General features: G+C 41.1%; 1 protein-coding gene across 2 annotated transcripts; it reads left to right on the top strand.

The window, feature by feature from the left end:
- On the top strand, positions 1-11,141 carry pgghg (protein-glucosylgalactosylhydroxylysine glucosidase). 2 transcript variants are annotated; one of them, XM_012851992.3, is made up of 14 exons: positions 1-149; positions 2,909-3,207; positions 3,283-3,493; positions 5,463-5,898; positions 5,981-6,100; positions 6,758-6,889; positions 6,966-7,077; positions 7,926-7,998; positions 8,555-8,691; positions 8,778-8,911; positions 10,062-10,157; positions 10,269-10,366; positions 10,452-10,675; positions 10,780-11,141. In XM_012851992.3, the coding sequence occupies exons 2-14, from the start codon at positions 2,964-2,966 to the stop codon at positions 10,854-10,856; spliced, it is 2,094 nt and encodes a 697-aa protein (XP_012707446.2). In that variant the 5' UTR covers positions 1-149; positions 2,909-2,963; the 3' UTR covers positions 10,857-11,141. The 2 variants fall into 2 exon arrangements, with proteins under 2 accessions (XP_012707446.2, XP_021165964.2); XM_021310289.2 differs by having other exon boundaries at positions 1-181.
- Positions 11,142-12,385: the final 1,244 nt, after the last annotated feature.

Here is a 12,385-nt window from a genome sequence, read left to right as displayed (position 1 = left end):
AGCATAGTTGGGCCTCCTCTCACAGTAGAGAGATACTACAACAACACCTTGGATGCACTTTGTGACTTCTCTTTGCACAGCTTTTCTCTCTGTCCGTGTGAAAGCTTAGAGGAATCAGAGCGCACAGGAAGCTTTCTTCAACTCATGAGGTAAAAAGCAGGCGGTTCGGGAACTTCCTCAGGTTGTTTTACCCCTTTGTTTTTTCTTTACATTCCTCTTTGTTTCAGAAACAGATTCTTCTTCCTGCTCATGTGACGATGAAACATTCCAGCTCTGCTGATGCAGTGCATTAAGGGGAGCTTGATCACTGATCCAGTTTTAAAACTATTTTACGGTTACTTGCTCGTTAAACTTTTTTTTTTTTTTTTTTTTTTTTTAGTTTTTGCATGTTGCTTGCATCTCTTTGTATGCATCTCTTTGAAGCGCCTGACTAACAGTTTACATTTGGTCATCTTGTGACATTGCAGGGGTCAAAGCTCACAGCCACCAAATTTTTCCAGTGTCTTCTTGCTTTGTAAGCTTAAAACACAAAAAGGGTTTGTTTGTTTTGTTTTAACTCACATGAACATGTCAGATTATCTAACAAAATGCAAATTTAAGCAAAGATAACCTGAGTAAACACAAAAAGCAGATTTTCTTTTTTTATTTTTTTTTATTTAAATTGATGAGGGAAAGTCTTCCCCGGCCAACGTACAAATACAGGACTGTCTCAGAAAATTAGAATATTGTGATAAAGTTCTTTATTTTCTGTAATTCAATTAAAAGACATGAAATGTCATACATTCTGGATTCATTACAAATCAACTGAAATATCACAAGCCTTTTATTGTTTTAATATCGCTGATTATGGCTTACGCTTAAGAAACCCAAATATCCTATCTCAAAATATTAGAATATTGTGAAAAAGTATACTAGTAGGCTATTCAACTAATCACTTGAATCGTCTAATTAACTCGAAACACTACAGGGTTTCCTGAGCCTTGAAAAACACTCAGCTTGGTTCAGTAAACTAAATCACAAGTATGGTAGTGGTTAAGAGACGACATAAGATTCTCACAGTAACTGGTGTACTGACCATGGCATCACTGTCCTTGATTGGCCTGCCAATTCCCCTGACCTGAACCCCATAGAGAATTTGTGGGGTATTGTGAAGAAGAAGCTGAAAGACACCAGACCCAACAATGCAAATGAGCTAAAGGCCGCTATTGAAGCATCCTGGGCATCCATAACACCTCAGCAATGCCACAGGCTGATTGCCTCCATGCCACGCCGCATTGATGCAGGAATCTGTGCAAAAGGATTCCCAACCAAGTACAGAGTGCATTAATGGACATTTTCAAATGTTTGATTTTGTTTTGCTGTTATAATTTTTTTTTTTTACTTGGTCTGAGGAAATATTCTAATATTTTGAGATAGGATTTTTGAGTTTTCTTCAGCTGTACGCCATAATCAGCGATATTAAAACAATAAAAGGCTTGCGATATTTCAGTTGATTTGTAATGAATCCAGAATGTATGACATTTCATGTTTTTTAATTGCATTACAGAAAATAAAGAACTTTATCACAATATTCAAATTTTCTGAGACAGTCCTGTACAGCTGACCCATTTTAACTGTGGTTTATGACATTTTTTTGGTCAGTTTCATTGGTCAAGCCAAGGCCTTATTGCTGCCATACCTATATAAAAATGAAATCCCTTTAAAAGAACCCAACTGATAACAGGAAGGAGGCCAGACTACACGAGGAAGAAATGTCATAGCCATCAAGTTACTTTGGAAAGGTTTACAAAGTCATTTCTGAAGCTTTGGGTCTCTAGTCGATCGCAGCGAAAGCCGCGATCCACAAATAAAGAAAACATGAATCAGCAGCAGTGAACCTTCCCAGGAGTGGTCGGCCAATCTAATTACTACAAGAGCGCATTAACGACTTATCCAGGAGGGCACAGAAGAACTGAGAACGAAATCTAGCACCGCAGGCCTCACTCATCTCTGTTTGGGTCGGTGTTCATGATTCAACAACAAAAATTAAGTATATTAATATTATAAATATAATATTTATTAAGTATATAAATATAATATTAATTAGGTATATACAGTAAATATTAAGCAAATACTCCCCTGTACACTGTGAATCGCACACTGTCTATTTCTCCTGCATTGTTTACATTTCAATCGTTTACGTAAATCACCGCTGCGCTATATCCTGTAATTTACTGCAATTTACTGTGATTTTTCAAGCTGTATGCAAACAAAATTTCGTTCTGTACGCACTCTGTGCATACAAAATGACAAATAAAGTTGTCTAAGTCAAAGTCTAAAAGACACTTGGCAAAAATGACTTTCATGTGAGAGGTCCGAGGCCCAAAACCAGTGATGACAAAAACAACACACAGGAAGGTCCATTTGTCAAAAAAATAAAATAAAAAACTTTCATGATCCCCAAGACTTTTGAGAAAACTAATCTGTGGACTGATGAGACAAATGCACAAAATGTTTAAAAGCTGAGCCTCTGGTGAAAAGCAAAAGCAGTCAAACATGGTGGTAGTGTTGTGACGGTCTGCGACTGCTTTGCTGCTTCTGGACCTGGATGGCTTGCCATGATAGATGGAACCACGAATGCTCTCTACCAGAACAGAAGGGACTGTCTGACCATCAGGTCGTGACTAACCTCAAACATACTTTGGTTATAGAACAAAAACAAAAAAACAAACAATAAAAGAACTCATCGTTTAAAACCAGCTTTTTGTATTTATCCAGGTTCTCCTTGTCTGATTCAAAACTGTGTTCATTATGAAACATTTGTGTGCGACAGAAACGCCGACACAGATTAAACCTGTAAGTTTGCGAAAACATTTCACCGTGGCTGTGCACACATCAGTAACAACGACATTAACTGTGGTTTCTTCAGTTGAGCACATTCTCCAACCCTCTCATCAAGTGACGGAGAGGAGCAGCTCCCCGCCATGTCTGGTGACTCGGACCCTTACGTCTTCACCACCGACAGCCTTCCCAGCGACCTCCGTTTCCTCCCTCCTCTTGCGAATGGGCTCCTGGGCTGGAAGGTGTTCAGCAGCATCATGCACATGGGGGGTGTTTATAACGGGGAGGCCGGACATTGCCACAGAGCCGACGTCCCGTGCCCTCTGGCTGTGAAGCTCGAGACAGAAGACCCTGCCAAACACAGCTACACCCTGGACACGCACACAGGTCGTCTCTACAGGAGTCAGGGACTCTCCAGCGCATGCAGGGGGTTTATTTTGACCGTTTCCCTCTCACCTGCAGGCATTTTCTCCCACACTCTGAGCTTGGCCACCGTGACTGCCTCCCAGTCTCTGTATTCTCACCGTTTCTACCCCAACATCTTGGTGATGGAGGTTCTGATGGAGCGCCACGTGGCCTCAGAGGAGCCGGTTCTGATTAATCTGGTCAGTTCATTCACCCCTAAGAGCAAAGACATTCAGTTTGAGACTTGTCCGGACTACAAAGGCGGAAGGTGAGGCTATTAACAGGTTTTTTGTTGTTGTTGTTGTTTTGCTTTTTACTCTGTGGTATAAGTTCAAGCTTTTAAACCATCTACTGCTTAAGGAGAATGGTACATGGTTTACATTTTTTTATGTATTTTTTTTTTTTACTAATGTATACCTGAAAGTGCGGCTGTATTCACACTAGGGGTGGGTATTGCCAAAGAAGTCACGATTTGATTCGAATCACGATTCACATGCCACGATCCGATTCTATCACGATGCATCACGATACTTGAATTATTGCAATGTATCGCGATGCATTGCGATATTTTCACTGAACACTGTTAGAAAAAAATACAGCCATTACCAGTGGCTGACTGGCTGTGTATGATCTGGATAGTGTCTTCAGTTGATACATAACTGAAAGCAACTGAATTCATACATAGCTGTATTTATTGAAATGACTTTTGGAGGTATTCCCTTGAAAACGATTACTGTTACTGGACACAAATATTACTGGAGTGGACACACTGACAAAAAGTGCCTACGATATATAAAACTTAAAATAACAAAATAAGGATAATCAGTGACGTTTACATGGCCTCAGTGGTCCTTTAAACCAATTAAGTTGTATTACACTTGTTTTTGGCTGATGTTCGCCAACCATTCATGCAATTTTATATATACATTTTTTAAAATTAATAATCGATACTTGCCGTCAAGAATCGATGCAGTAGATCGCGAAAATTAGAATCGCGATGCATCGTCATGACGATTATTTTACACACCCCTAATTCACACCCCTGTACTGTGGTGCCCCTACACAGAATCCAGGACAATTTACATGAATGGAAGAGAGGCGACAACAAAGCCAACAGTGGGGAAAGCTGTCTGTGTTTATTCAAACTGCTACGTGTGGGAATAAAACTAAGACTTCCTATCACTCTGAACACCTGATCCTGGGTGGTGTCTCTGTCTGACCAGGACGGCAGGATCTCGGAGACGCCTTTAGTTGTGAATTCAAAGATTTTTTCCAAAGATAAAAAAAGTGATACATCGGGTCTTTCAAAAATAGGTTTTCTACTCTACTACTTGTTTGCATGTCCAGTGAGTGAGGAGCAGCGCTCTCTAGTGTTAGGTCTGTATGCCATGGCTGGATAACGAAGTGGAAGCTTTGATTATTGACGTACATCTTCCAAGCTAGCTTATCAAAGAATATTTTTGTTTTTAATCTGATCCGTGTTTATACTTATTAAGCACTGTAACTGTCCGAACCTAAGCTGGGTTGTTTTACACCGAGCAGACATTCTTCATACGGTAGCATGGAGACTGCGGCTGAGGGTTACCCTCTTGGAGGCCAGCGAACCTTAAAAGCTCGGCTAAAGCTGCACATTGTGAAAACCGTGCATCATTTTCCTTCCACTTCACAATTCTGTACTGCTCTTTGGTTGCTCTGTCACATTAAATCCTGACAAAAGACACTGAGGTCTATGGTTTTAACTAGAGTTGCACCGATACAGATACCGGTATCGGCTGGGGCGCCGATACTGATACCACCATTTTAGCGCGGTATCGGCGCCCCGGCCGATACCAGTATCAGCCGAGTACCAACAAATAGATCACAGATACCATTTTGATGTCACTTGAACGCAGCCTTCTCTCTCCCGACACTCATTAGTTCTACTGGATTCACTTTGTATTAGTCTTTTTCCTGCTTTAATAAGGTAGCAGCTTGACAAAGCCATGATAGCAATTGTTTTACATCCAAGTAGTATGCAGTTCTTCATATATACACACACACTAATAAATTTCAAAGTAATGGTATTGGTATGGAATCGGTATTGGCCGATATTGCACAGCCAGGTATTGGGTATCGGTATCGGGGCCAAAAAATAGCATCGGCGCAACACTAATTTTAACGTCTCACCGTGAGAAAAAGTTCAAGCTGTTGTTGACAAACTGTGCGCTTTTGTTGTCACAATCATGTCGTCCACCCAGGCATATTCAGGGACAAACGACCACAGCCGAATACCCAGGAGGCTCCTGTCCCACAGTCCATCTGATCTGGACCCCTGTGCCCTCCGCTCTGACGCTGCCTCCGGAGCAGACACAAGCTCGCTGGGGATTCGTCCTGGTCGTGGCCGACAGCTCGGAAGCTGCCAGGTCCAACTACGACGAGGGCCTGAACCTGATGGCGAGCGGAAACCTTCGCCCGTCTCACGAGAAGGCCTGGAAGGAGCTATGGCTGCAGAGCCAGGTGGAGGTAACGGGGTCCGAGACTCTCTGCAAAGCGGTCATCGGCTGCATGTTCTACCTTCTCAGCGCCTTCCCGTCCATCCACGACACCTCCAGCCGTTTCGGAGGGGTGAGCCCGGGCGGGCTCTCCAACGGCGGGGATGGCCAGGATTACTGGGGTCATGTTTTCTGGGATCAGGTCAGGCTCCGGGAAGTTGAATGCAAGCTGTGTTGTTGATTGGCTGTAAATATCACGCACAATGCCCCTTTCCTCCTGACAGGATGTTTGGATGTATCCAGGAATAGCACTTTTCTATCCTAAGCTCGCCCGATCCGTGCTGGAGTACAGAGTGGGGACGATAGATGGTGCGAAAGACAACGCCCAGAAGCAGGGCTACAAGGTACACCGATCAACTGTCGGCTTCTACAAAACCATGAAACACCGAAGACAGTGTTTGTTAAAACCCTGGTCTGTCACAAAACCAACAATCAAACTACTTTAGAAACTCGTGTCAAAAACTTAACTGGACTTGATAAGCTGATCAGCATCAGGTGTGAAACCAGGAATTTTAGCAGGAAGGAAAGAGGCGAGGTAGAAGTACTCGAGGAAGGAAGGGCACAAGGGAGGAACTGAGGTAGAACACATGAAAGGACAGAAGGAGGGAGTGAGGAAGGAAGGAAGGGAGGGTGTATGGGCAGGCAGGCAGGCATGGACAGATAGACGGATAGCAGAAAGGAATAAAAAACAACTAGAGAAAAGGTAAGGAAAGAAGTAAATTAGAGAGGAAGGAAGGAGTCACACAAGGTAGGACAGACATAAGGAAGGAAGCAGCGTTTAGATAACAGGGTTGGAATAAAATCAGGAAATCCAAAAAAACATTTCCTTGATCATTTTCTTGTTCCGTATTCATCCAGACCTGGAAAACAGTGAAATCAATCTGCATACTTATGCAGACTGCAAAGAAACCCTGATCCTTACAGTTCAGTTTCCCAACCTTAACAGTGAAAAAAACAACATCTTTGTCCAAGTCTCCTCAAGAGCAGATGCTATCTTCCAGGGGCTGAAGTTCCCATGGGAGAGTGCTGTGTCAGGGAGGGAGGTGTGTCCGGAGGACATTTATGGGCAACAAGAGATTCACATCAACGGAGACGTGACGCTGGCCTTCCAACACTATCTCTACCTCACCGAGGTAACCATCACTTCACCATCACTACTTCCCGTCACATGCTCTGCCTGTGTGAAGGTAACTGAGCTGCTTGTTGCAGGATCTGTCCATGTTCACAGAGGGAAGGGGCAGCGAGGTGATCTTCGGGGTGGCTGATTACTGGGTGTCTAGAGCGACGTGGAACCCTGACAACCAGAAATATCACCTGCTGGGTGAGAATAAAGAAACAACCTCTGATTTAATAAAGAATCCAAATGGATGAAGGACTAGACCCCCCCCCCCCCCCATTACATCTGAGGATCTATCTATCTATCTATCTATCTATCTATCTATCTATCTAAACATTCAGGACTTACTTTCTCACATTGAAAACCGTTGTGTTTTGATTCAAATTGCTTAATTATTTTAATGCTAAAAAAAATTAACTAGAGGTGGTTTGTCTGTATGAAAATGTGTTTGAACATTAAATACATTTAATTAAATGACTATTGCACTGAACGGGACTGAAACCCAATGTAAACTGAACCTGTGCACTGTTATTTGCGTTGAACCCACAGTGTTGCCAGATCTTAGTGGCAGTTTCCACCCCAAAAAACAACATAAAACCCACCCAGCTCTAAAAACAAAACCCTGCCCAATGTGGAAGGCGTAAATTATTATATTACACATTTTAAACAGAAGTTGAGGATTTTGGAAGTTTGTACTATTTGTTGTAGATGCTTCAACATCATTGCTAAAACATCTTAAAGTCTCTAAAACGTCTTATGATACTGGATATTATGTACAGCTTTAATAGTTATTCAGTTAATGAAAAAGGACTGAGGGCCTGTCTTTTTTCTTTTTTTTTTTTTTTTTTTTTGGCAAAAGGTTTCATGATTAGGAAAAGTTATAACTAACAAATAATGTTTTAGAAATGCATTTTTTATTAAACTAAACTGAACTAGATTATATAGAAGTATCATACTACAGTATGCATCAATTAATTGTTATAGTTATTCATACAAACTGTACATAAATGAATAAACACTTGCAAAACGCTTCCTTTTCTTGCTGCGTTTAGGTGTCATGCCACCAGATGAATATTACTACAACGTCAACAACTCGGTGTACACAAACACAGTGGCCAAACTCAGGTATTTATACTATGTGTCAAACAAACAGGACAGCGCCCTCTGTGTTTATTGGCACCCTGGTAAAAGCCTGCAAACTTCATTTCACATTTTGGGGGTATAGATGCATTAAATAGGAAAATATTTATTCTATACCAAACCTCCCCCAGAGATTGGCTTCCTTATCGAATCTTCTAAATTAGGTATAGCTGAAGCATTTCTGTCATTGATAAGTTGAGCTCTAGAATCTTTTATTTAGTAAATACTTGCCTGAGACAAGTGGGTCAATATGTCAAATTTCTCTTAGCACCTCTTCAAAACGAGAAAGATAGGAATACATGCTGTTCAAAAACGCCAAATGCTTTTTTAGCTTCATAATTTAGGAAGTTGCTACAGGAAAAGCTCGTTATATTGTCAGATCATGCTTCTGTAATAAAATATGTATTTTCTCTTGTTTTTTTTTTTGTTTTTTTTTTTTTCTGACTAATCCTTACCAGGGTTGCCAAAGGATGTGAAGGGTACTGTACCTTACAGATTCGCTCCTGAACCTCAGTGATCGAAGCAGTTTCTCCTCTCTTAGTCTCCAGTTTGCCGTCGAGCTGGCTGATCTCCTCCAGCATCCAGCACCAAAAGAATGGCAAGAAGTTGCAGAGCGCATCAGCATACCCTTTGACCAAGAGTTGCAGTACCATCCCGAGTACGATGGCTACAGCAAAGGTTAGTCTGTGCTTCTCTTACGCCGAATCACGGAGAAGGAACAAGCGTTCCGATGACATCCAGATGTTTTGCTGGCTGTCACACAGGGCAACCAGTGAAACAGGCGGACACGGTGATGCTGGGGTATCCCCTCGGGTTGCCGATGTCTCCGGAGGTCAGAAAGAATGATCTGGAAGCTTACGAGCCAGTCACAGACCCAAACGGGCCAGCCATGACATGGGTAAGTTACACTCAAGGAATTGTAGTTTCAACACATTTACAAACATGAAATATAAAATAGTGTCTTTCAAAAGTATTCATACTCTTTTTTTTGTCACATTCATGACCACAAACTTAAATGTATTTTACCAGGATCATACACATTATGCCAAGGCAAAAATGATTCACGCTCTACAGATAAAAATCTAATGTATTGTGCATTAGTGTTCACCCCAGCTTACTTGATGGCAATAATTACCAATAAATAAAACCCAGTTTAACCAATTGCCTTCAAAAGTCATTGGTGTTTAACATTAATGTTAATCTACTGTCTTATAGAATATTAGTGAACAAATGGCATCCTGGAAACTAACGAAGACAGTAGACACGTCAGGGAGAAACGATATACCAAGGCTGCAAAACACTGTCATGGAACACCCTGAACACCTTCTCCACCATGCAGCACGGTGGTGGCAGCATCATGCTGTATAGAGCATTTATCTTCAGCTGGCAGTTGACAATCCTGGAAGAAAACCTGTTAGAGGCCACAAATACATTAGGCTGGTGTTGTAGGGAGGTCATACAGGCACATGGAGGCCACACACTCTACTGAGCCTTATTTTGACTTGTTTTAAGGACGTTGCATCAAAGTTGGATCCCCCTGTAGTGTTTTTCCACTTTAATTTTGAGTGTCTCCCCAAATCCAGACCTCCATGTGTTAATAAATTGGATTTCCATTCATAATTTTTGCGTGATTTTGTTGTCAGCACATTCAACTATGTAAAGAACAAAGTATTTAATGAGAATATTTCATTCAGTCAGATCTTGGATGTGTCATTTTAGTGTTACCTTTTATTTTTTGAGCAAATATAGAATCTGTGCACATTTGTGTGTCAAAATGTTCTGGCAAATGTTCACGCCTAAGTGTTATTGGGACTTTAGGGCAAGCCTTTAAACTTCATGTTCATGTCAGCTCTTCGTGTGAGTTTTATCTTTTCATCAAGGAATGGGGCAAAAACATTCAGTGTCTGGATGTGTAAAGCTGATACCTGCATTAAATTGCAGCTGTCATTCGAGCAAAAGGAGGCTCTGAAAAGTATTTACGAGGGAGGGCACGTTCTAAATTAAAAGTTGTTTTTGAACATTAATCCTTTGTTTCTTTTCGTTGTCAGGGAATGTTTGCAATAGGCTGGCTGGAGCTGGGCAAAGCTGAGAAAGCCCAACGTCTAGTTGAAAAATGCTTCAAGAACATCCAGGGGCCGTTTCAGGTATAAAGTGACTCACGTGTGTGTGTGTGTGTGTGTATATATATATATATATATATATATATATATATATATATATATTAAAGTATCTCTGATTCTGACCTCTCCTCACAGGTATGGAGTGAATCATCAGATGGCTCCGGAGCTGTGAACTTTCTCACAGGTATGGGAGGATTCCTGCAGGCTGTGCTGTTTGGGTACACGGGCTTCAGGTGGGTCATTTATCCTCCCTACGTGTTCAGAGTACAGATGATCACACTGTCAGTGTTCTAAGGGCTTAACACGCTGGTTTTTTAGAGTTCAGAAGGAATGCTTGGCCTTCTCCCCGCTGCTTCCGGATGAGATCAGTGAACTGTGTGTGCGTGGCGTCAACTACCTGGGCAATCAGATGGACTGGCTGCTCAGGAAAGAGGACGTCTGCGTCATACTGAGGGAGCAGACTGGCGGAGCTGGAAACCGTAACGGCCACAAGCTGCAGATTGTCCTGAAGGCATCAGGAGCTAAACTCCCTCTAACACCAGGTAACACGCTAGCAGCAACATGCAACTGTAGCATTCTGAAACCGACATTAATGTCAGAAAGAAAAAAAAAGTTGTCTTTTAATACTGCACCTCTGTCATTTCAGGTCAGCCTGTCACTTTTCCTCGAGAGGCCGGATGTATATGCAAACAGGATCCCCCTTCCACCTGCTGGCTGCTTTGAAACAAGAGCCTGATCAGATTTCCTTGTCATCCCATTCTCAGAAAAAAACATATTTATGTTCATCCGATTTGATTTCTGCATCGTTCCCTGTTTTAATATATTTTATATGTTACACTTTTCAACAAGAAACATGGAAAATTGAATGTAATATTATAAAGGGACAACAGGATACACAATTTTGGATAATTTCTGCCTTTAGCTAAGAGAACATTTTCATCTGCAAAATGTTGATTTGGTTCATTAAAAAGAAAAAAATGCTAAATGAGTTTTATATAGTTACTTAAACTCAGTGTCTGTGTGATATTAATTAAGGAAATTGTTAGAGGAAGAGTACGTCATGCTTACTTTGCTGTTGTAATGCGTCTTGTCACCGTGCCATTTTTAGTCTTTGTATTTTTTAATGGAGGGATAAATTAAACATTACAATAAACTGTGTTTGACAAGAGTTAGCCATACGTTTAGTCAAACATTATTCAATAATCCAACAAAACCTCACAAGGTTTTTTGTTTTTCAACCCCTTAAATTATATAACTCTAACGTGCTTACATTACCAAGACAAGGGAAAAGGAGATAAGTCAGCTGGCATAGAGTCAACGCAACATAAAGAATGAAAGGAAAGAATTTAATTTTAGCCTGAGTGAGTGATTGAGGTTCAGGAACAAGAACGAATATCGCAACTCAAGGACAAGGAGAGAAATCCATTCTCAGAACCGTTGACCAAAAAATCAGTCCAAAACTTATGAAGTGAGGGACAAAAACAACAACATATGGCTTAGATGGACTCTACTGCTTCCATCATTAATGGAATCTGGATCAAATTTAGAAAGATGACACTTGGAAAGATGGATTTTATACAAAACTTTAAACTAAATGAGCTAAAATCTCGCACACGTTGCAGTGAAACATCAACTGCCTCCGTCCACCAACCCTCTGAAAAAAGGACGCCCAATTCCTCTTCTCAAACTCTCTTAGCTTCAGTCTTTATAAATAAAAGCTACTGTCTTTTTTTGTTCTCAAACAACGGTACACTGACAATGAAAACCCATCTGGGTAATGAAGTATGGATTTCTCCAGCAGGATTTTACAAAGTTTTTTAAAGGCAAACTGAGGGCGAAACAAACATCTAACTGCTCTATGCATATTTATGTCGATGAAATCGCAAGAACAAAGGGGATCAGCAGGTTTTATTAAACACTATGGCTGACTTTTGAAAGATTTTGTAACATTCCACTTGAAAGTCCTACTTTATATATAGACCACAGCTGACTGATTTAGATGTGAATTGGAAGGCACGAAAAGGACTGATATGTCCCCTTGAAGGGGAAATATTTATATGTGTTGGAATGGCCTGGTCAAAATCCAGACCTTATTCTAATTGAGAATCTGTGGTTGGACTTGAACATCACTGCTCACAAGTGAATACCATCCGAAGGAGTTGAAACTGTTTCGTCTTGAGGAATGGGCAAAAATCTCAGTGGCAAGCTCATCCAAAGGAACTTGCACTCTGAAGCAGTCTGGTATTTTGTAG

The sequence above is a fragment of the Fundulus heteroclitus genome, chromosome 2 (assembly GCF_011125445.2).
Source record: "Fundulus heteroclitus isolate FHET01 chromosome 2, MU-UCD_Fhet_4.1, whole genome shotgun sequence".
NCBI lineage: Eukaryota > Metazoa > Chordata > Actinopteri > Cyprinodontiformes > Fundulidae > Fundulus > Fundulus heteroclitus.
The sequence above is the reverse complement of the archived record's forward strand: the minus strand, read 5'-3'. Positions and strand labels throughout refer to the sequence as shown.

Bases quoted from the DNA above. Each gene is read 5' to 3' on its own strand.
- pgghg (XM_012851992.3), top strand. From the start codon at position 2,964: ATGTCTGGTGACTCGGACCCTTACGTCTTCACCACCGACAGCCTTCCC. The intron at 3,208-3,282 runs GTCGTCTCTACA...TCTCACCTGCAG, and splicing joins CACCCTGGACACGCACACAG to GCATTTTCTCCCACACTCTG. The intron at 3,494-5,462 runs GTGAGGCTATTA...TCGTCCACCCAG, and splicing joins CCGGACTACAAAGGCGGAAG to GCATATTCAGGGACAAACGA.